Here is a 23,511-nt window from a genome sequence, read left to right as displayed (position 1 = left end):
ACTAATTAAAGTTTAAACAATTTTTTAATCCCTAAAAGGGAAATAAATACCAAACTTCAGACACAACTTGTCTGACAAGTAATATACTCTTTCATTAACGTGATACAAAAGTGTGCATCAGTCAGGAATTTGGGTTAATTGGATCTAGCAAACACCTGTTTGACTACATGCCTAGGCTACTACCTATGCATCAGCAGCAAGTAAACAACTTACTGCACCACCCTCTAACCCCCACTACACTGCAGTCCTAGTGGTAAACTTCTTATCATGTATCATAGTCCCCAAACAAAACTAGTTTTCTTTTTTGCTTCCAGATTTTTTTGATGTGTTCAGTATAGAGGTAGACATAGTTTTACAGTCTTTAAATAACTAAATTACCTTTGCTGATAAGAATTCAAAAGAACCCAGCTAGGCAGTAGTACCACACACCTTTAATCCCAGCACTCAGTCGGAGGGGGAGGCAGGCGAATCTCTGTGAGTTCAAGGCCAGCCTGGTCTACAGAGTGAGTTCCAGGACAGCCAGCTACACAAAGAAATCCTGTCTAGAAAAACAAAACAAAAAACAAGCAAATAAAAGAAAGGAATTTAAAAGAACCCAATTTCACTGAAGCTGAAGATAGGAAGCTGAAAGGATCTGGGCCTATGATTAATGACAGGAAGTTTATAACAGTTTTTAAACACACAACAGGCATATTGATCCAAAAATCCAAAGTCAGAAACTTTTTGAGTGCCAATGACAACACAAATAGAAAATTCCAAACCTGACCTCATATGATGGATCACAATAAAAATGTAACCACATTAAAAATACTAAGTAAATATCTCCAGGCTATCTGTACAGTGTCAATAAAACCCAACCTAACTTCATTTTTGATGTTAGATCCCATTATTAAGGTATCCTATTTAATATGCAAACATCTAAAACCCAAAAACATCCCAAATCTAAGATGCTTCTGGTCTCAAACATTTGAGACAATAACTTATACACAGCATCACCCGCCACCACCAGAAACAACAGTATATAGACAAGGAGAAAGCCCAGGTATCTGTTGTTTCCAGTTTCAGTTTTCCATAGGAAATTCAAGTTCATATCCTGGTTAAACAACCACCCACCAACATAATCCAAGAAACTGGCTTTAGAGAATTCCTTTAAATACCAAACTCCTCTTGCACTTTGAAAGTAAGATATGTATTCACAGCACTGCAGGCATTCTGTAGTGTAAGATACAGCAAATGGTGATTTGTGTCTTTATATAAACTCCTTTTACACGAGATGCATAACATTCCTCTACAGAAAGGTTGAGGTCAACTAAGAAGAATGACTATTTCTAAAGCAGCAGTTCTCAACCTGTAGGTTGTGACCCCTTTGTGGGTCAAAGGACCCTTTCACAGGGGTCACCTAAGACCATTGGAAAACACAATTACATTACAATTCCTAACAGTAGCAAAAGTATAGTTATGAAGTAATAATGGAAATAATTTTATCGTTGGGGGTCACCACACATGAGGAACTGTATTAAAGGGCTGCAGCATCAGGAAGGTTGAGAACCACTGTTCTAAAGAGATCCATCCACAGCCAAAGAGATTGCTCAGTGGTTAAGAGCACTTGATGCTCTTCCAGAGGACTCAGGTTCAGTTCCCAGCACTCACATGGCAGCTCTGTTCTTTTCTTCCCTTCCTTCAACCATCTCTTAAGAGCTGTTATGTGCCAGGTATAGCACAAAGCACTGGCCACACAAAGAAAAGGCAACACTGGCCTGTAAATACGTTCATGCACCCACAGTAACATTACCAAGAAAAAGGAGTGGGAATGATGAGTGGAGAAAGGGAGGGACAGAGGGACTTCACATTGTACTGCTATCAAGTTACTTCGGAAATACTTTCTAGCACCTAGTTTCTGTGGGAGTTGATGACTGAGAATGATACACTGTTGAATAAGATATTACCAGTCAAGAAGCAAACTATGAAGTGGTTCTGCCAAAAATGGCATCAAACTCCCGCTCCACCACACTCCAGTCCATAAATAACATTTGCTCTAATTTAACTGCTGTGTGTCTTGGCTTTATCATAGATGTTACATCTGACTTTTCACTACACAGTTAAGAGTAATGCCTCCTCAAAAGGCAACGAACAGCAAATGGCCAGGAAAGATAACCACAGAAACTAGGTGCTAGAAAGTATTTCCGCAGTAACTTGATAGCAACTTCAGCGATCACTACAAGTCACAAGTATTTTTGACTATTAAATGAAGCAAAGAAGACTAAGTATATTAAATGCAATACAATGTGGTCTTTGTATATACTGTATCATTAATTTATAAAATTCCCACACCAAACCTATGTTGATGATAGTTTCTAAAATTGTTTTATAGACAAGAAATTTCAAGTTGATAAGTAACCTGCCCAAACTACAAAACTGTAAATAAATGAGGCAAGACTTGAACTTGAACCCTAGTTTGCAAACTCCATGCTTTAACAATGACATCATTCTCTTTTCACTAAAAGAGCAGAATGGTGCCAGGTACATCACAGGCACTATATAGTATCTGTTGTGAAAAGAATGACTAACAGAATGGAAAGCAGCTATCACAGCATGTCAAATTCCAAAAACACAAACAGAAAAGCAAGAACAATGCCTTTAGAATGTAGGGTTCACTACTCCCTATGGTGGGATGCCTCGCTCAGCCCTGATACAGGAGGGAGGAGCTTGGTCTTGCCTCAACTTGATATGCCATGCTTTGTTAACTCCCATGGGAGGCCTTAACCTTTCTGAGGAATGGATTGGGGGGCAGAAAGGAGGTGGGGAAGGGAACAGGAGGAGAGGAGAGAGGGGAAACTGTGGTTGGTATGTAAAATAAGGAAGGAAGGAAGAAAGGAAGGAAGGAAGGAAGGAAGGAAGGAAGGAAGGAAGGAAGGAAGGAAGGAAGGAAGGAAGGAAGGAAGGAAGGAAGAGCAAGAGAGAAGTGGAGGGTTCACTAAATTGCCAGCTTAAATTATACAGTGTAACAGTGTGTCTGGCAAATAGTAACAACTTGTTACAGAACAACCTAAATGCTGCTATAGGAAACACAGGGGCATTTTTATTAAAATAGCAGGATTTTTATGACTTTACAAAGCCAAAGATGGAAATGCATCAGACACTTCAAAAGGAACTGCAAACATTGATCAAAGGACTCATATTTTCTTAGTATGGTTAAGACTATTAATGTATTCAAGAACATGGGCTACCTTTAAACTAAGGTTTTCATGTATATTAGAATCCTTATATTCTAGCATTATCCTTTAAATAATACTCTCATCAAAAGATTCCTTCTATTGGGGCTCAGGAGCATGTTTTATGCTACTGACTTTCCTAAGAAGATCACATGACAGGAGCAGCAGAGAAAAATCTGTCCAAAGACTACTGCACTATAGACTAGCCAGCAACCTATGAAGAAACCTATCATGACAGAAAAATTTGCTAAATATACCTAATTCAACCAATCTCACTTTCCCTTAAGAGCCTGACAAGCTACATGAGAAAGCAGCTAAAAAGTGCAGAAAAGATAGGAAGCAGAAATAATGGGCAACTACAACTATATCGAGAAGACATAGAGTGAGATATCTTTTTAAAGTGAGTCTTAGAAGGGCTACAAGAGAAACAATACTTTTTGCTGCCAAGACAGCAACACCCAATCACTAGATTTCCCCCCAATTTTCGTATCACCTACGTAACGGAAATCTAGTGAAGCCAATTTAACTGGATTTCCACAAGACCTGGCCACTTCCTTCTCCCTTATGTGACCCACATAAAACTTTCAGAAAAACCTCCTCGCCTTACCAGATACAAGCCAGACAAAATTATGTGCTTGCAACCAAAAAGGAATGAAAGATCCTGACAGCTTCTTTACTGAGTGCACATGTACTAACACACCAGCTTCTAGACACTAGACAAGCCAGGTGGTGGCTGGCAAGCCCAGTCTTCTGATTCCCACATCTATTTTGCAGCATCTGTGGTTTAGATACTATATTACTGAGCCCTAGTTACCTAGTCTCAGAGCTCAAAAAAAGATACTAAACCTTAAAAATGAATGACTTGGGGCTGAGGAAATAGATAAAGTGCCTAGTGTGCAAGCATGAGGACTGGGTTCAGATCCCCAGCACCCACATAAAAAGTCAGGCATGGCAGCCTGTGTATGCAACTCCAGTGCAGGGGGTGGAAGTTTGGGAAAACGGGTGGAGTCCCCTTGGATAGGCTTCAGTCTATCCAAGCATTAAGAGCCAGATTCGTGAGACACCCTGTCTCAAAACATAAAAGTGGGTAGAAATCATGGAAGATACCTGATGTCAACTCTGGCCTGCATATGTGCATGCACCCATGCGCGCGCGCGCACACACACACACACACACACACACACACACACACTAAAAACTCTTCATTATAAATTCCATACTTCAATATTAACAAGAGCTCCAGAGTAATTACTAGAAATGAAACTATATCCTTTAAAAGCTCCTTGCTCTATGTGTGCATAAATGCATGTGTGAAGATTTTTGTGGTAAGTGAACTGGTTTTCTTAGAATCATATTGAATAAATGTTGATAAGTCAAGATAGTCAAGCACAAAAATGATAATTAAAAAATATGAAGATATCTTGTGGAAAAGTAAGACCCACTGGCCTATCTCACACCCTGAATCCTGTCCACACAAAGGATAATGCTAAAATATTCTCAGCATGATGCCCACAGATGCCCAATAGGCAGCACACCGTGGAACTGAATATAGCTAATAAGCAAAAACTATGAAAATAACTCCCCTACAGAAACTCCTACTTCCCTAACTACCTCTCTGTAAAAACTAGAGGACACTCCTTTCCCTGGCCACCCGCACCTCACCCTGTAATCCAGTTACTGTGCTTATTGTGCCTAGTGCCTCATTCCTTTCTCTCTTAGAGGTACTCCTTCCTTTCTTATCCCATTCATAATCAGAGCTACCAGTCACTGCCAGCACACACTGTGAGTTTAGGGCTGCTAAGGCACCTTTCTACTGAACAAGAATCTCAGTTACTTCTTAAAAACATTTGCAGAGCTGAGAATGTCTGACTAAATGATACAGTTCTGTTTCTCAGAGCTAGTTTATTTTCAATATATTCCCAGATATATTGTAGCAAAGTTCCATATTCAAAACCTAAATTATAATGAAAACTACATGCACTTAAAGTACATTCTTACATAGTAATATCTCATCTAAACAGAACATTATTAGATACTCTCAAAGTGTTTCCAGATTATATGGAGCAGTAAAGACAGAAGCTGGTTATTACTGCTCAAGCATCCAAAACAGGCTTTTTGTTTTCAGAGAGGTGGCTAATTTAACTATATCATTCTATCACTTAGACATTATTTCATTTGCCATAAATATACCTCAGCTACTAGACACAAGCTTTTGAGTACCAGAATCATCATGAAAGGTAACCTCAGCACTCAGGAGGCTGAAGGGGATAATCCTGAACCCGAGTCCATCCTGGACTAAATAAAATAGCAAGTGTCAGGCCAGCCTAAGGTACATAGTGAGACCCTATCTCAAAATAGAGAGGGCTAAAAAGGCAGTTCAGTGGTAGACCTCTGTAACACAGGCCCTGAACTCAATTCCAAGCCCCACTACACAAGCAACAAAAGCAGTCACATTGCTTTAGTTTAAGATCAAAGATTCACCTAGGCCCTCAGAGAAGCAAACTGAACCAACAAAAGCTCCAAGGTCGAAAACAGTTAATGACTGCCACTGGATGGGCTTGTTTCTTTATCTCTTTACAGCGCATTCACCAGACATTCCCAACTCAGATAAATAGTGTGCCCCTGAACAATCTATTCTTTCCATAAGTGAATGACTTCTTTCGAACAGGACTACATATCTATATGTACTTCTATCTATACTTATATCTATAAGTACTTATATCTATAAGGCTTGTCTTATTTTTAAAAATGCAACGTTATTTAATATTTGTTCCCAGTCAGTAGTTTGCACATGACCAAAAATATTTGTGTGACAGAGCAGATGCCAATGAGATTTTTGAAACAAATGGTTATGGGAGGGCCATAAAAACAAAGCTTAATTTACAATGAACATGCTTTTTAAAACTCCCCAGTATCTTATCAAGAGAAATGAAAAAAAAAACTGTAAGAAAGATAAGCTACTAACATCTGATTATTAAGTACAAATGCAACATATCTAGTGTGTAACAAAGTTCTCTTCCAATGCACAAGTTTCCATCTACACTTAATTTAGTAGTAATAATAAAGTTCCCAACTGACTATGTTGTTCAAGTCTTTTCTAGAAATAACATCTAACATTTATGGTAACATGCCAGGTACTGTTCTCAGAATTTTGCATGTAGTCTTTCTCTTCTGAAAAAACCCATTAAGTAAAATACACCGCTCCTATTTTATAAGTGAAATAACTAAGGCAGAGAACGTTAGTGTAGACTTGCAAAGGTCACAAGGGATATAATTTGTGGACCCAAAATTTTATCAACTACTCTAGCTCCAGCTCATTGTTATAAGCTACCAGTAAGATGACTAAGTAGTGAATCTCTCTGCATTTGATAAAATGTGCAAATGTTAAGGTTGTGTCAACTAAGGGTGTACACTTTATTTCCTAGTAGCTATGTGGCATAAATATGTTATTGAACTTTTCCAATCTTCAGTTTTCTTTCTATAAAATGGGAATAATAAAGAAACAGGTCTTATGTCACAGGTCTATCAGTAGGGTTTAGAGACATTACATATGTGATGTGTTAACAGAATGTGTGGTATACAAGTACAGCATAAATATTATTAGCTATCACTAGGACTTATCTTCATTTTCACAAACTCTTCTTAAAGGTAGTATTTCCTAAAGCAAATCTCCCCAACACTGGGATAATAAAGAGACCTAGAACCACACATGGTAACACACACCTGGACCCCCAGCACTGGGGAGGCTAAGGGAGAAGGATTGTGAATGTGAGGCCAGCACAAGCTACAAGGCAAAACCCAAGAATGTGTTAGGCACTGTAGCAACTTACAGTTAATCCTCTGACATCAAAAATATGCAATCAAACCAACTAATTGCAGGACAGACACAAATACCAAAAACTATCTTTGAGCTTTTTTCCTAACCAGATGTACCTATAGTTTCTAAGTTTTCCTTTGCTTCTGAAGGTGTGGTAGCAAAAATAGGTGGAGAAGCTTGAAAACTCCCTCCCAAATTCAGTGTGAAACATTGAAGCATCAGAAGAAAATGAACTGCATGTTCTTATCCTTACCTCCCCCAAATGATTTAGCTATCTGGGACTAATGGTCTCTTTTAATCAAACAGAAGGGAAAAGGGAAGGTAGGAGCTAGAAGCTCAGAAGAAAGAAATAAAGATGCAAATTAGTGAGGGGAAAATGAATTAGGAAGGGAAAATACTGGTTAGTAAGTTTAAGGAAACGTGTTGTTATTGTGCATTTTACCATGTGTCTATTGCCTCGGAAACCAATTGGCTGCTTCTAAGATTGTCTATCCTTACATATTTAGCTCATAAAACCAGAGTATAAAGAAAAGCACAGTGCACAGGAGGACTTTTATCTAAGAGCAGAGCCAACATCATACTATGTATCCTACAGCCTGGCTTTGAATCAACTCTCAGAAAGAACCATGGCTAAATGGTAATCCTCACAGACTGTGGATTCCATTAGAGAAGTAGCTTCTACAACTCCAAAATGAGGATCTAAAACATTCCTGTGGCCATAGCAGGAAACCTAGGAACCTAATTTCTAAATCATAAGGCCATTTCCATGTTGTCTTCAGTAGCCATGCTATTTGAAGACCTTTTGCAATGTCACACCAGGGAGTGATATTGTGCCTGTTTCCATACATATCTGCCACATACCTATAGGATAACTCCCTGTTCTCACAACATAAAGTCATAGCAAACCAAAAACAGCTGTCCACTGCTGCATCCACAGTTTCAAAGCAGAGCATAATGTATTGCCTATAAATTAATATAATAAATAATTTCTTTAAAAATGTTAAAGTACTTTTCAGCAGTAAAGCAGCCTGTGCAAACCAAGAACTCAGTTCATACAAACAAAACTATGTTAAAAATTAATAGAGAATGTTTGTCCAGGGGGTTCTTCTCAAAGATGAACAACAAATCCACCTGTGTATTCATTGTCTGTCTGTCTGTCTGATGAACACTTGCTTACTGTCACCCAGACCTCATCCAGTTCTCACCTGCACTATCCAATCCAGCCAAGGTGAAGTATAACTGTGTCTGTTACTGTTTCTGATCTTGACTACCCTCGGGAAGAGAAGGTGTCTTTAGAAAGGAAGATAAAGTCTTGAGAAAAATTCCTTTAAAATTTCATAAAGAGAGGTCTATTTCTTTTTTACTAAAATCTGGGTCACAAAAGATGGACAAGAATTCATTATTTTCAATTTTACAGTAGGAATCATATATTATCTAAAGCAGTCGTTTAAAATTCCCCTGCCTCTACTTCCTAACTGCTGAGTTATAGACATGTGCCATCATATCTGACTTGGAAAAAACTCTTGATCAAATAGCAGCTAAAGTGGATATAATTTTATAACCAGAGACAGGTCTAAATATAAATGACCAGTTTAGATGACTACTAACTCACTTCACAGTACACTAACAGGAAGTCATATGAACATTTGTTCATATAGACTATGTGCAGAAATACTTTCATATACCCTTATTTGTTCTACACTGGTCCCAGTTTAGCCTATTATGTCTTCTATGACAAAACGCCCCCACCTTAGGCAAGTCCTGACACAGCACCGCTTTTTCCATAATGGCCTAGAAAAAAAAATCTTCTGAAGACACATGTGTTTTCTACTTATAAGGTCCTGTTCTGTGGCACACAGAATAAGGTCCTTTAAGGGGGAAACATACTGTAAATAGCCCTGTGAGGGTAGTAAATAAAGAACTTCCAATGTTGTCTCCACCCTCCAACATCAAGCTATTTTTCTTTCCTTCCTACCATAATTAACAAGTCAAACAGACTGGAAAAGGTCAGCAGAGTATGTATTGTGTGTAGGAATGCACAAAAAAATAACACCTTGCAAATGTCAAAAATACAGGTTTAATAATGTGCAACTAATGAAGATGGTTTATAAATTAAATGCCACCTACTACACATTTGGTCCCTAAATATATTATGCTATTAGTCATTAAAGTTAGACCTCTAAGTACAAATTCTCCATCTGTGGAAAAGTTATCTGTTTTTAAATTAAAGAGAAATCATTACTTCTTAAAAATAAAACTATCAAGATATAATTCAAGTGTAGCTGCTCATAGTCACTGAGTAAGTTTGATAATAAAACATTTAAATTTCAACCAATGTACCTGTGTTGAAGCACATTTAGCTGAAATAACTTTTAGTCTGGTTTATTTTCATCACATATAGTACATTTTTCCAACAAAAACATGTACATTCAATATAGAACATTTCCAGCAACAATTACAGTCTAATTTCCTTTCACAGTATATTTTAGTGCAAAGCACTGAGAAGGGTAAATGTTTTTCTAACTATAGAAGCATTTTATTATGACCTTCTAGATCTTCAACATTTAAAAATTTTTACAAAAAGTATACAGATGGACAGGGTCCATTCTAAGTACAGCTGTGAACCTACATAAAAACATGGTATATTTTCTGCAGTACCTTTTAAAATAATTTGACACAAATTACTAAAAAATAAAATATTCCCTAAAAGTACAAAATATTGATACACAAAACCTGCCCAAAATTTCATAAAGATAAATGTATTTCTTTTTTCCTAAAATCTTGATTACAAAAGATGGACAAGAATTCATTATTTTCAATTTTACAGTAGGAATCAAATATTATCTAAAGTGGTCATTTAAAATTTTTCCTTGGGAGAAAAAAAAATTAGGATGGACACCCCTATCTTCCTTTTCCAGCAACATTTAAAGAAATAAACTAGAAACACAAGAAGTGGCTGCATATGGATTGTCTGCCCCTATAAAATATTAGTAAGCTATTTATTACCTTCATATAAACATTAGTAAATGTGTGTACTTTAAAAAAATAGGAACTGAGAAATAAGATCGCATCTATCATTAAAGTGCTTTATATAAAATTTAAAGAAAAATAGGGGAATGTTTAATTTTCATAAAAACTTCTGATGTTTACAAATGATAAATGTAATAATGATCTATGCATAAAATGAACTGGAACTTTCTTTGAAGTATGTATTTTAGAATAAAACTTTCAAACATTTAAGTGCTAAAGAAAAACTCAAATATAAATGGATGCAAAATAATTATAAATATTCAGTAGGCTACTAAATATTCATAATATATTGATACTAATTTGTCTTTTGATCCTAACATACTTTCTACAAAAAAAAAATCATATTTACCTATACAATCTAGATAAAATTTTGCATGTAAGTGAAATAAACTTAAACCACTAAAAATACAAGGTTTCTATCAATTAAAAATTAATATTTTCTTCATATTGTTGATCATTTTAATCAACAAATTATTTGGAAAGCAAAATTCCCAACATTTTTGTAGAAATTGTAGACCATATATACAGGGTCTATGAAGACAATATAGAATATCACAGCTACTCGAAAGTGCTGGAATGGGCATTGCCTTAGAAACTGGTTGGATGGTTATTGTTTTAGTCAGAAATCAGCAGTTACAGTTGAAAATTTATGAAAATGTTCTTTTTTTCCTCATAGTACCATGTGAAGACGTTTAGTGGTTCTAACAACTTAAAGTCTTTCCACAAAAATGAACTCCAAACCTTTTCGTACATCACTTGAAGTTATCTGAGGAGAAATAGGAATAAATGAACACTTTTGAGTTTACCAATAAAACCTTGGTCTTAAGTTACACAACAGTAAATAACTTCTAAAGGACGGCTTCATCTCAAGTTTTGCACACAAGTAAAACAATGTGACAATCAAACCACACTAACACCTAGGCACCCAAACTAAAAGACCTTTGCTCTAGAGCCTGTATCTCAAGCGTGTTTAATACTAAGTACATTAAATGTCTCATTGCAAGGGGCAAAGGTGCTATGAGCAAAACCTAAAATATCTAGACTTACAAAAAACAAGTATTGGGAGTCTACTCCTTACTTTATATTGCATTTAAAAATCTTTAATTTGTTCCAGAACTTTCTTTAAAAAGTAGAACTGTTCTTTCTTCCAAATGGGAGTTTTGCCTTCTGTTTGCACTCGCGCTTCCCCCCCCCACACACACACACACAAACACACACACACCTACTGAACAATACTAACTACGTTGAAATGATCACTGATAAGTTTATTAAACAGAAAGGGAAACAGGAGTGTATGTACCTAAAAAAATCTTTCCCCTATAGATCAAAACTTAAAAACTCACTAACACATACTCCCAAAGAGAAGACAAAAAATTCAAACTTTTGTTTGCTAACTTTTCCCCTTCCCCTGGAAGCTAAAAGTAAATAACAAGTGCTAATTCTTCTAAATTCCATCTGGGGATTTTTTTTTTTTCCTAAGTGATACACTTTATTTAACCTACAAATTTTTATAATTACAGTGCCTTAAAATGTTTTTCCTACAATTATCTCCTTCATAAATTCATTATGATATACTTAACTTTCCTACAATGCGTGAGGATTAGTAGACTAAATAAAATTGGTAGACTGAGTCAAATTAAACCTGTGCAAGTTAGTTCAACATGAGATTCTATGTAAACATAGACCAGAATAAATGTACTTTACAACGTTAAAACAAAAGCACTGACCCTGTGTCATCTACCTACAACTACATTGCATTGTCCTCTGGAAGGCAAGTTCTGAGATTAACTTTTGTTCCCAAGCTACTGGAATAAAGGTCACTGAGAGATAAAAGCAATAACCATCCCTCTTGCAGTTCCTACTGCTATATGATTTATCAAAGAAAGTGTTAAAATGGAACCAGCTATAAATTATGGCCAAATGACTTTTTTTTTTTTTTTTTTTTTTAAGTTCGATGAGGGGGAGGGGGAACAAAACTCTGTAACTGTTCCTCACCAGACAAGAGCCTTAGATCTTGTACTTCGGCCTTTGGTTTTGTTTCCTTCAGGTGAATTGGTAGCATTTGCCTTATGAGTTTTCTTATGATGTTCAAGGTAAGTCTTTTTGGCAAATGCCTTTCCACATTTATTGCATCTGTGAAGAGAAAAGTTTTTTGTGACTTTCACTTCAATACCGACGTCAGCTACTTCATACTTTTTACTAGGAGAATTGGAAGTGCCATCATGTTTTGAATCACTGTGTTTCGCTTCATCCCTTGAAGGGCCTCTTTTTGCCACTTTGTTTAGAACAAAATCAATAGGCTTTTTTATAGCTCTGATTTCTAAACTGGCTGTTATTTTCCCAAGGTAGCGAGATGACTTTTTATGAACCACAGTTATATGTCTTATCACATCACGTTTCCGACGAGTTTCGTAAGTGCAGAGAGGACACTTGTAGAATTTAACATAAATGTTATTTCCATCTGTGTGCAACTCAATGTGTTTAGTCAAGTTCTGCTTGGAAGTAAACTGGCGTTTACAGAGTTTACAGTAAAGTTGCTTAAAGTCAAAGCCAGCTGAAAGTTTTGGTTTCCTGACTTTTTGCTGGCCACCTGCAGCCGAAGGACTAGCTGATTTAGGGCTTTCAGAGTCCTGTTTAACTTTATTCTTCTGTGTTGCCGGTGTGTTCTTTTTCTCATTTGAATGGTTTGTTCCCTTTAATTCATTCTGTGGAGAATGGGCAATAGAAGGGGGTGAAGATTCCACAGACTCTGCTGGTTCAACTTTAACTTTTATTTCAGAACTGCTGGCAGTATTATTCGGGCCTTTCTCTCTCTTAGAGTTCACTCCAGAAAGAGTTATCTTGTGGACAATTTGCATATGTCTCTTAAGCATTATTTGTGAACTGTATTTCCTCTTGCAAAGGAGGCATTTGCATGCAGTTAAATTGTATTCAGCCTTTGAAGACTTTTGTTTCCGAGTCTTAAAAGATTTTTTAGGAGAAGCGGAATCCAGGAACAAAGGCTGCCCAGGCTTTGTTGCTATATCAGGAGTAATTGAATCCCTCCTCAGTCCTCGATGAACTTCATCAAAATGCCTCCTAACATTCGCCTTTGTAGCAAATGATTTACAACAAACCGGACAGCTCCTGCTTAATGAAACTAGAACACTCTTACTGCGTCCTTCCGAAGACTGGTTTGGAGCCTTCCGTGTTTCAATGTACTTTTTCAGTTCCTCCATCTTTTTCTTGTGCACTTTCCGAATGTGACGACGGACTCCTCGTCTAGAATTGAATTCTTTTCGACAAAGACAACATATCAACTGGTGACCAAGGTCAGAACTATCAGACGTTTCCACGTCAGCCTGGGATTCCTGAGGTTGCTCCTCAGAGGGAGGTGCAGCTTCATCTACAACAGTCTCTACAGGAGGAGGCTCCACAGCTTCCACCACATCTGGATCTGTGTCTGGGACTGCTTTTGGCTGCTCCGTGCTTGTCTCCTGTACTTGCACTTCAGTTTGTTCTGGGGTACTGCTCGACTCTGTGACTTCAGCAGGGTTATCAGTCCTTGAAATATATTGAAACACTGCATTCTGATTGGTTTCTATGGGTTCTAGCTTAATAATATACTCTCTCTTGTCCACTCTTGGATATATGGCTTCTAGGAGATCATTTATGGCTTGGCTTTGCTTATCATTTACATCAGGAAGGTCTGTTAAGGGAAAAAAAAATTGTTTTTAACCTGACATGATTAACCTATTCTAACCCTCTAATATTTTAAAATATATAATGAAGTTTACCTTTTAGTAGTATGTTTCTTTTTATAGCATTATCTACTTTTCAGCATTTTATGAATATAAAACCTAGTTATTAACTAAATTAAAACTTTGCTTTAATTTATCATCAGATGCGAAAGATAAAATATGAATCATTACTTCTAAGTTCCCTTATTATAAAATACATAAGCACATGGATAGTCCTAAAGAATAAAAATACTATTACTTATTTATAGTCTGAAAATTTTAGAGAACCAAAGCCAACTCAAGTTCTTACAACCTGGGTTGGATAAAATATCAGGAAGGATGCTATTATATATAAATAATTTTTAATACAATATAATAGTATTCTAGCTAATGTAAGTCTAATAAACAATGTAACTTAATTTTACTGGGACAGTTGAACATCTCATGGAAATAAAAAATGTCTGCAAGCCAACATAAATGGCTTGAGGTATAAAAACCCAGTCTTTTCTCAACATGACAAAATTTTACTCAAACAACCAGTTAGAAACTATTAATCTACAAATAGAGCTAGTTTTACTTACTTGTACAATAGCAACCTCCTCTATAGGCAACCAAATAGTCTACTGCAACAAGACTGGCTGACATCCGTTATGTTTCCACATACAACTCTAAAATCTAGTTACAAATATAATACTAAATCTAGTAACTATTTAGAAATCAAAACATAATCCATTGTAGTTCTTCTAATCCTCTTTCCCTTTTTCCTCATTTTTCATGGGTGTGTTTGGGTGTGAGTATGTTTACATGTATGTGTGTATGCATACGAAGGCCCAAGGTTGATGCTGGGAGTCATCCTCCATCAACATCACCTTATCCATTGAAGCAGGTTCTCTTAATCAAACCTACAACTCCCTAATGTGTCTGCCTGCTTTAGCGATTCCCGTTTCCACTTTCTGAGGCTGGACTTACAGGCAGGCCACCATGCCCACCCTGTATGTATGGGGGTTTTGGAGACACGAACTCTGACCTCAGCCTTGTGTGACAAGAGCCATTCTTTGTTTTTGTAAGTAGTAAAGCAGCACGGTAATACTTTCATAAAAGTATATGTAGAACTGCCAAAAGAAAGTACGTGTAGAAATGCCAAGAAGAATGCACAATAATCTGGCAAGTCCATTTATAATTTACACTATGTAAATTACCTCTACATCCTAAATATAATGAAAAACATCAAGAAATAAAGTACTACTTTAATTAAAATGTTAAAATTTTAAACTGATTCCTCTAGAATACCTTTTAATTTATAGCTCAATAATAAAAAGTTCAGTAAGCTCAAATACAAGTACATAGATTGTCTTAAATAATAAAAAGTGGCCAGATAATGGTGGCCCACACCTTTAATCCTAGCACTTGCAGGTGGATCTCTGAGTTCAAGGCCAGTCTGGTCTACAGAGCAAGTTCCAAGACAGCCAGGGCTACACAGAGTAACCATGTCTTGAAAAAACAAAAACAAAAATAAAAACAAAAAAAAGAAAAAGATTTAAAAACTAAAAATGTTACTATTTTTAGTCTCAAAGTTGTAGACTGGCAAAACCAACCCAAAGTTTCCATAACCCAGGATGGATAAACACCATGAAGAATTATCTTATAAATGAGTTCCATAAAATATAACCATATTCTTCATGTAAAAATTTCTAGACAAATATGAAATATTTATTCAATCTATAGCACACTTAACATAGTTTGATAATAATTAAAAAAAAATACTCCACTATTCAGTTTTTGCACTATATCTCCTTACCAAAAAACTTAAAAATAAAAAAGGTGAGTTGAGAAATGCAAAAGATCCAAAATATATCTATGGTATCAGGCTAATAAGATAAGTATCTCATTTTTTTTAAGTCCACAAAGTTTAAATCCCTGAACAAGAAAAAAGGAAGTTACTTAGTATTACTATGTTTTAAAGAATGAGTTAATTCTTTAAAGTAAGAAAATAATAACACTGTACATATTACTTATTTATTCATACAAATAAAGTACATTTAATTCAGACATTTGGTTCTACAAAGACTACTAGCATGTCACTTGCCTTCATCACAAGAAGTACTAATCCTGTTAGTCTAGATATACTCTAACACTGATTATGTGACATCTAAATAAATTCCACTAAGAATAAATCTGACCTTCAAATTAAGATCCAGAAAACACTAGAAAAATTAATAAATATTTTTAATGCTCTCTGCGATTCCCAAAATATCAACTAATTTTCTCATTCTCTGCTATTTATTGGAAACATTCTCATTTACTTAAGGAGAATCTAAGTAAGTGATCAATCACATTTAGCAACAAGTTGTTAAAAGAAATATACCATGAAATTGCTCCCTAAAAGATAGCTTAATATTGTAACTTTCAAATACTAACTAAACTATATGAACCACATAAACATTCAAAAACAATATTTCAATACAAATAAATATACTCACAGATACAAATTCATAGATTAGGAAAATCCAAATGGAAAACACTGATATAAAAGTACTATCCAAGGAACTAAATATAACAATGTCAAGTGATTCATTTTATTCTCCATCACTAAATTATCTATAACTAGAATACCACTTTAGTGCAAAATACATAAAAGCAGTAAAAAAAAAAACTTAACTCTAAAATGCATATAAATAAAACTTACTGTCATCCATTTGGAGACTTGGTGGGCAGTAAAATTTCTTATGGGTAATTAAATTTGGTAATCCTCTAAAAAGACTACGGCATAATTTACATTCAAAAATAGTGTCCACATCTTTTAACAAAATATGTTTAAGTTGTTTGGTTCCTGGAGGGAAAAGAAATACATGAAAATTAACTCTGACCAGCACTTTTAAATAAGGTATTAACTGTTGATAATTCAAAAACAGTTACTCTGAAAACAAAATACAGAAATAATGTCAATTTCTACCACAGAATATTTATTAACTAAGTGATAAAGTAAGTTCTAAGCAAATATTATATGATTTGGCAATTTACACAGCCAAAAACGATGCCCTTTTTCTACTTCAGTAGCCAATCAATTCACTGGCTATACGAAGGCAGTGGTTTTGACATCTGATTGAACATTCAAGTGAGGTGAGAATAAAGATATACATGGCCCTTCCTAGAGATTCTAAGTCAGTAGGTCTGGAATAGGGTGAGAAAATGTTTCCTATTACTCTTGAAAATTTTCTGCTAGTTCAGCCAGCTCTTTTCTAAATCTGCAAGTGAAAAATAAGAGGTTTTGGTTTTGGTTTTTATCACATTTCCCAATTCATTAAAGGTCTAAATTCTTATCACAGGATTATTTATAAACATCCTTTTAAATTTCAGTTATATTACTTCAGGCTCTGGGCCAATATAGAGTTATATTATTTCATGATAAAGCAGAGAATCTCTTTCTCTACTGAAAGAATTTTGAATTTTGCTCAGGCTTCTTGATAGCGTTATCAATTTATATATCTCAATCCTTTATCCATGAGAACTCTTACCCCAATTCCAATTACTTATCAATATAATTACTGTAGTCCAATATCTGTCTTATCCATTGATTATAAATCCTCAAAGCAGCCAACACAAAGCTTACTATATTTATAACCACAAGGTGTTCGGTTCTAATAACAGAGAAATGCTACTGACCTAAGGAATCTAAGCATTATGGTAGAAGATCAAAAGACATAAAATAATTGGCAAAAATCATAAACTCTTTAAAGCATCCACAAGGAATAAAGCATAAGACTTTTTGTTGTTACTTCCGACAGGTCTTTGCTATAGTAACTTACTAATTAATAATAAATACCTTAATTTTGTTACTTTCATTGACAAGGTATCCTGCATAATACCCTTAAGAACACTTAAGTACTGAATGTTCTATCATTTAACACGCATTTGACTGTCTACAAAGCTCTGGTACTACTGAAGAATATAAACTACCTTAATATAGTGAAATTAAAACTGTAAGGTCTGTCACACCCAAAGCATTAGATGGAGCTGGTAGATCTCGGAAGAGGAGGAGGAACAACTGTAGGAGCCAGAGGGGTGGAGGACACCAGGAAAGCACAGCCAACAGAATCAACTATGCAGGGCTCACAGGAGCTCACAGAGATTGAAGCAGCAGTCAGAGAGCCTGCATGGGTCTACTATAGAACCTCTGTATTCATACTGTGGTTGTTTAGCTTGGGGTGTTTGTGGAACTTCTAACAATGGGAGTGGGGTATCTCTGACTTTTTTGCCTGGGACCCTTTTCCTCCTCCTGGGTTGCCTCGTCCAGTCTTGATGTGAGGGTTTGTGCCTAGTCTTACTGCATTTTGTTATACCATGTTGGGTTGATATCATTGAGAAGCCTGCTCTTTTCTGAAGGGAAAGGAAGGAGCAGTGGATCTGGAGGGGGGGGGGGGGGGGACTGAGAGAAGAGGAAGGGGAGGCTGCTGTCAAGATGTATTGTATAAGAGAAGAATAAATAAAAAGATAAAAGAAAAACATCGTAGGGGCTATAAAAGTTCAATGTGTCTAACCCAATCTTTAGCAATCTATCTTTACTTAGCGCTCTACCACTGAGCTAAATCCCCAACCCCTTATCATCATTTTAAAGATGGGTCATATCTCAAAATTCTATTGCAAAATACTGCTTAAAGGGTTATTAGAACATTACTAGGTGTTTAAAGATAACAAATCTGATCCAGTCTAGTTATATTATCTTAAAGAGCTATATAATATCTGCATTTTTGGTTCATCCACCTTGTATCACAGAGCAAAACGAACCAAAACTAGTTATTTCACATGACAAAAGAATTTCATGATAGACAGCTATATTTGGTTCCTAACTAGCCCCAAAATGATTAACAAACTAGATGTGGTAAACCTGGGACTGAAATACTTTGGTTAAATCTCTATAACAGATGTACATTTAGTTTCACAAAATGTAGCTGAATATAGGACTAGTGGGAAGAAAAAAAAATGAAAATTTTACATACTAATTCTAAATTAAAAGATCCACTATATTCAAAATAGAGATTGAATCTTGCCTTTAAAAATTGTCAACAGAACCTACTGTGGTAAATGCACCAGCAGCAGGATATACTGAAGAGGCAGAGGCAAGAGGATCATGAGCAAGGCAATCTGGACTACACCTTTGGGGCTCAAGAGATGGCTCTGCAGTAAAAAGTACCTACTGCCTTTACAGAAGACCTGGGTTCGATTCCCACCACCCATGTGGAGGCTCACAACCATCCATAAATCCAGTTCCAGGGGATCCAACAACCTCTTTGGCTTCTGTAGGTACCAGGGATGCATATGGTACCAAATATGCATGCAAACAAAACACTTGCACACATAAAATAAAAATAAATAAATCTTTTTTTTTAAATAGTCAAAACATTGAAGGAAAAAAGGTTGAAGAAAAACAAAGGAATCTATTTAACTAAAAACATGCAACTAAAGGGGTTAGAAAGACAGCTCAGTGACTAAGAGCATGTGCTCTTGCAGAGGACCCAAGTTTGGTTCTCAGCACCCTCATCTGGCAGCTCACAACTGCCTACAACTCCATTTCCCCAAGGGTTCTAACATCTCTGGCCCATGCAAGTACCTACACTCATATGTATACCCACACACATATACACACACATAGACATAATAATTAAAAATAAAAAAACTAAGATTTAATTCAACTTTAAATTTAAATAAGTGAATAGCAGCATATTGAAAACATTACCCATCTTATATAAACATGGTTATACTTAATTTAAAAATAGTGAAGGGTAAAAGCTTATATCCTTAAATTAAGTAACCACTTTGTTCACTAGGATCTCTCAATCATAGAAAAAGAAAGACATCAATTTCTTAATTAATCCTAGTTAAATAGTTATATTCAGTAGCGAGCATATTACTTACTCCCAATAGGCATCAAAAAAATTATCTCCTCTAACCTATCAGTTATAAACACTTTCCTCAAAATGCAAACACACACACACACACACACACACACACACACACACACACACACACCAGTTACTGTTGACTCAGGCACACCAATTTCTTTTGGGTCAGAAATACAATAAACCCTTTCTGAATGGAGATGGAGGAGGAGTGGATAGGGGATAGAAGGGAGGTGGATGGGAGGAGAGGAAGGAGGGGAAACTGTGGTTGGTATATAAAATAAATTTTAAAAATTTAATAAGAAATACAACAAATGTTCTCTTGCTCCTCAGTCCTTTGTATTGCCATCACCCATGTTATTCTTACTATAACGTCTCCTTCCCTGGTCTGACCCACTTATGATACTTCAGATCCAGGTAAGAGGGCACTTCTGCCAGTGTGCCTTCTCTGACCTTCCTGTAAGATGCTCTCACCTGCACTCCCAGTACCCCTTACATCTACCCAACCTTCCCCACTCTCCTGTACGTAGTTACTGTTCTGTGTACCTACTGTGCTACGATTCCTAAGGGTAAAGTTCTCTTGGACATTCACCTGTACCACTATCCTCAGGACAATGCCTGAATGACTTCTAGTATAACTTTCTATATATTTATGAGTATCACTGTTTTCAATCTATGTGTAGTTGACTTGATAATCAAAAAGGTTTTCTAATTCCACATACAAACATTTTACAAAGGAAAAGGTAAGATGTGTCTTGTTGCATAAACAGATATTAAAAGATTTCCTCTAGTTTCAGCCACCATTTAAGATGTTATATTTTTCACATCAGAACAGAATGGATTTCTTCAAAGTCAGCTGTTGCTGGAGAGCTTCTCTCCAGGTTCCACCAAGCCCTGCAGTCCCACAATCCATGTATAAAATAATCACTCAGACACTTATATTGAAAAAAAAAAAGGCGAAAAGTGCTGTTGGATGGTCTGTATGTCAAATCTGTTGCTCTGATTGGTCAATAAATAAAACACTGATTGGCCAGTGGCCAGGCAGGAGGAAGTATAGGCAGGACAAGGAGGAGAAGAATTCTAGGAAGTGGAAGGCTGAGTCAGAGAAACGGCCAGCCGACACCATGACAAGCCGCATGTGAAGACACCAGTAAGCCACAAGCCACGTGGCAAGGTATAGATTTATGTAAATGGATTAATTTAAGCTATAAGAACAGTTAGCAAGAAGCCTGCCACGGCCATAGAGTTTGTAAGCAATATAAGTCTCTGTGTTTACTTGGTTGGGTCTGAGCGGCTGTGGGACTGGCGGGTGACAGATGTGTCCTGACTGTGGGCAAGGCAGGAAAACTCTAGCTACAATCAGTTACCATTTTTCTGACTGTCACAGCAGACACAGCCTCTGTCATACTAAAACTCCTCCTTACCCAAGAAACAGGCATGGTCATCTAGACAGCAACATAAAGTTTGTCTACATTCTGAATCCTGAGAAACAGAACCATGCTGATTTTCTCCAAACAATTCCTTTTTTTAAAAAATTTCTCTCTTTCTTGCTTAGGTTCTTAAATTAAATTAGAAGTCACTGCTAACTGCTTAATAGATCATCAACCAGGATCCAAAAAAAAAAAAAAAATGCCAAAGGGTAAGAGTTTTGATAATGGAATACTGGCACATAAATTTATAAGTAGGATAAAATTACTTTAAAACTATACCTACTTGCCGGGCATTTTTTTTTTAAGATAATATAACTTTAGATATAATACATATATACCAGAGGTTGAAGAGATAGTTTCAGGATTGAGAGCACTTGCTGCTCTTCCAAATGACTACTTTCAGTTCCCAGAATCCATGTCAGGTGGCTCACAACCGCCTATTAACTCCAGTTCCAGGGAATCGGATGCCCTCTTCTGGACTCCTCAGACACTGCACTCATGTACACAGGTGTACACACACACACACACACACACACACACACACACACACACACACAGAAAGAAAGATCCCATCAAAGAATCGAGCAATCTCTGTTATATACCTTTCACAGACCTTACTTCCATGCTAAGCTTATCTAGAATTAAAAACAAAGCATCATAAATTCAGTCATGGCTTATACTAACTTTAACTCAAGTTACGTCAATCAGAAAAAAAAGTAACTTTGAGATGATAAAATCTAGGAAGGCAACAACAAGAACCATTATACAAAATACTTATTTTTCACCAGCATACCACAAATTAACAATTTATTCTTTCCTGGGGAGAGGATGATGAAGTTCTTTGCATGAAGTAGTATAGTATATTCTATATGTACAGAACCTTTTCTCTATAATTTGATATATTATTTTTATAATACATTTAAATTTTAACATGTCAATTTCATATTAAAGACTAGTTTTGTTTGAATGCTGGACACCTTCCCTCATTTTCCTGTTTCTAACTTTAGGGCATTCTACAGCTTCTTTGCCTCTGTAAGATGACTAAGAGACTAACAAAATATAATCTCAACTAAATCAGTGTAAATAAATACCTAAAAGATGTTCAGTAAATATCTAAAGGTGTTGTGTTTTTTTTCTTCAAAACTGTGTTTTGAAGGGAGTGAGAGAGGAAGGAAGATCAGCCAAACATGTTAAGAAAAGGAGGGAAGCCTGAGGACATCACATCTCAGGTGTGATCCTACAAGCATATACTCAGGCATGATAAGACTCCTGGAAAGCATAGGGCATGGAAGAGGTAGTACCAGAGGCTAGTATTTGGAGCAAACAGTGGGTTTCAAGTCATTCATCAGGGTTCAGAGTAGAAAATCTAGAGCCACATTTAACTCTACAGTAATTTCAACAACCAAATCTACCCACAAAGCAAAGCTAGACAAGAATGTACATCTGCTACCATTTCTACTGGGAGGAAACAAGAATATGCTTATGCATGGATAAAAGGAAGAGGACACAACTAGGCACCAGTAGTCACTTGTGCAAAGGGGTAGGGGAAGCTTTCTTTTTGCCCTATAAACTGTTATATCCACATTATCACTTCTTACCCCTCCCCCACAAAAAAAACTACTTGAATTTTACAAATCAAGCAATTAGAAATAAATAGATAGCAGAGGTCAGAAAGAATTTTTTTGAACATTAATTTATTTTTTTTAATTTTCTTTTACAATACTATTCAGTTCTACATAATAGCCACAGATTCCCTTGTTCTCTCCCTTCCTGCCCCCCAGAAAGAATTTATTTAAAGCCAAGAAACTAGTGCAAAGCAAACACAAACACTGAAATCTAAAACAGTAAGAATGGGTTAAAACTGCCCAGGAGTCAATGCAGCACACATGAACTGGTGAAGATGAGTCAACTTCTTCTCCAGACAGAGGCCTTTATTGGTTTCCAGTTTGGGTAGGAATTAGTATCAGCTCAGGGACAGCCCAGTGTGGGAGGAAGAAAGTAAGAAACTCAAAGATGGCACAGTAGTTGAAGACCAACATCTGAGCTTGAAGATGAAGGCTGATCCTACAGCACTCCTATCCAACCTGAGTTAGCATGTCACTTACTAAGCAGACTCAGGGACTTCATGGTTGTACTGTCAAGTACCTATTGGATACACAGCACTACCAGGATAGTTTTTTCAACACAAAGTTGTGTGACCTAGATACAGTGGAAAGAGGCTGGAAAGAGATGAGTCACTGAGGGTGTGCTTATAGAAGACTGGGTCAGGGAGGAACTGAATCTCAGGTTAGAATGAACATTAAACCCGTAAATCAGTCTCCTAAGGTTTACCTTAGCCTGAAACACCTTTGTCCTACAAAGAGCTGCTTCAGTAGACTTTAGATTGACTAGGTATGTGAGAGATTA

General features: G+C 36.3%; 1 protein-coding gene across 6 annotated transcripts in view; it reads right to left on the bottom strand.

Moving 5' to 3' along the window:
• Znf800 (zinc finger protein 800) overlaps positions 1-23,511 on the bottom strand; it is a 45,215-nt gene that overhangs the window by 12,109 nt on the left and 9,595 nt on the right. For 3 of the 6 annotated variants that reach the window (XM_006979367.4, XM_076566605.1, XM_076566606.1), the window contains 3 exons: positions 16,465-16,608; positions 12,055-13,747; positions 9,088-10,825 (listed from right to left, as the gene is read on the bottom strand). In XM_006979367.4, the coding sequence (XP_006979429.1) occupies position 10,825; positions 12,055-13,747; positions 16,465-16,608 (1,838 nt within the window). In that variant the 3' untranslated portion in view covers positions 9,088-10,824. Of the gene's footprint in view, positions 1-9,087; positions 10,826-12,054; positions 13,748-16,464; positions 16,609-23,511 lie in introns of those variants that run through there. The other 3 variants (XM_076566604.1, XM_076566602.1, XM_076566603.1) reach the window with 1 other exon arrangement.

Source organism: Peromyscus maniculatus, chromosome 3 (genome assembly GCF_049852395.1).
Source record: "Peromyscus maniculatus bairdii isolate BWxNUB_F1_BW_parent chromosome 3, HU_Pman_BW_mat_3.1, whole genome shotgun sequence".
Taxonomy (NCBI): Eukaryota; Metazoa; Chordata; class Mammalia; order Rodentia; family Cricetidae; genus Peromyscus; species Peromyscus maniculatus.
The sequence above is the reverse complement of the archived record's forward strand: the minus strand, read 5'-3'. Positions and strand labels throughout refer to the sequence as shown.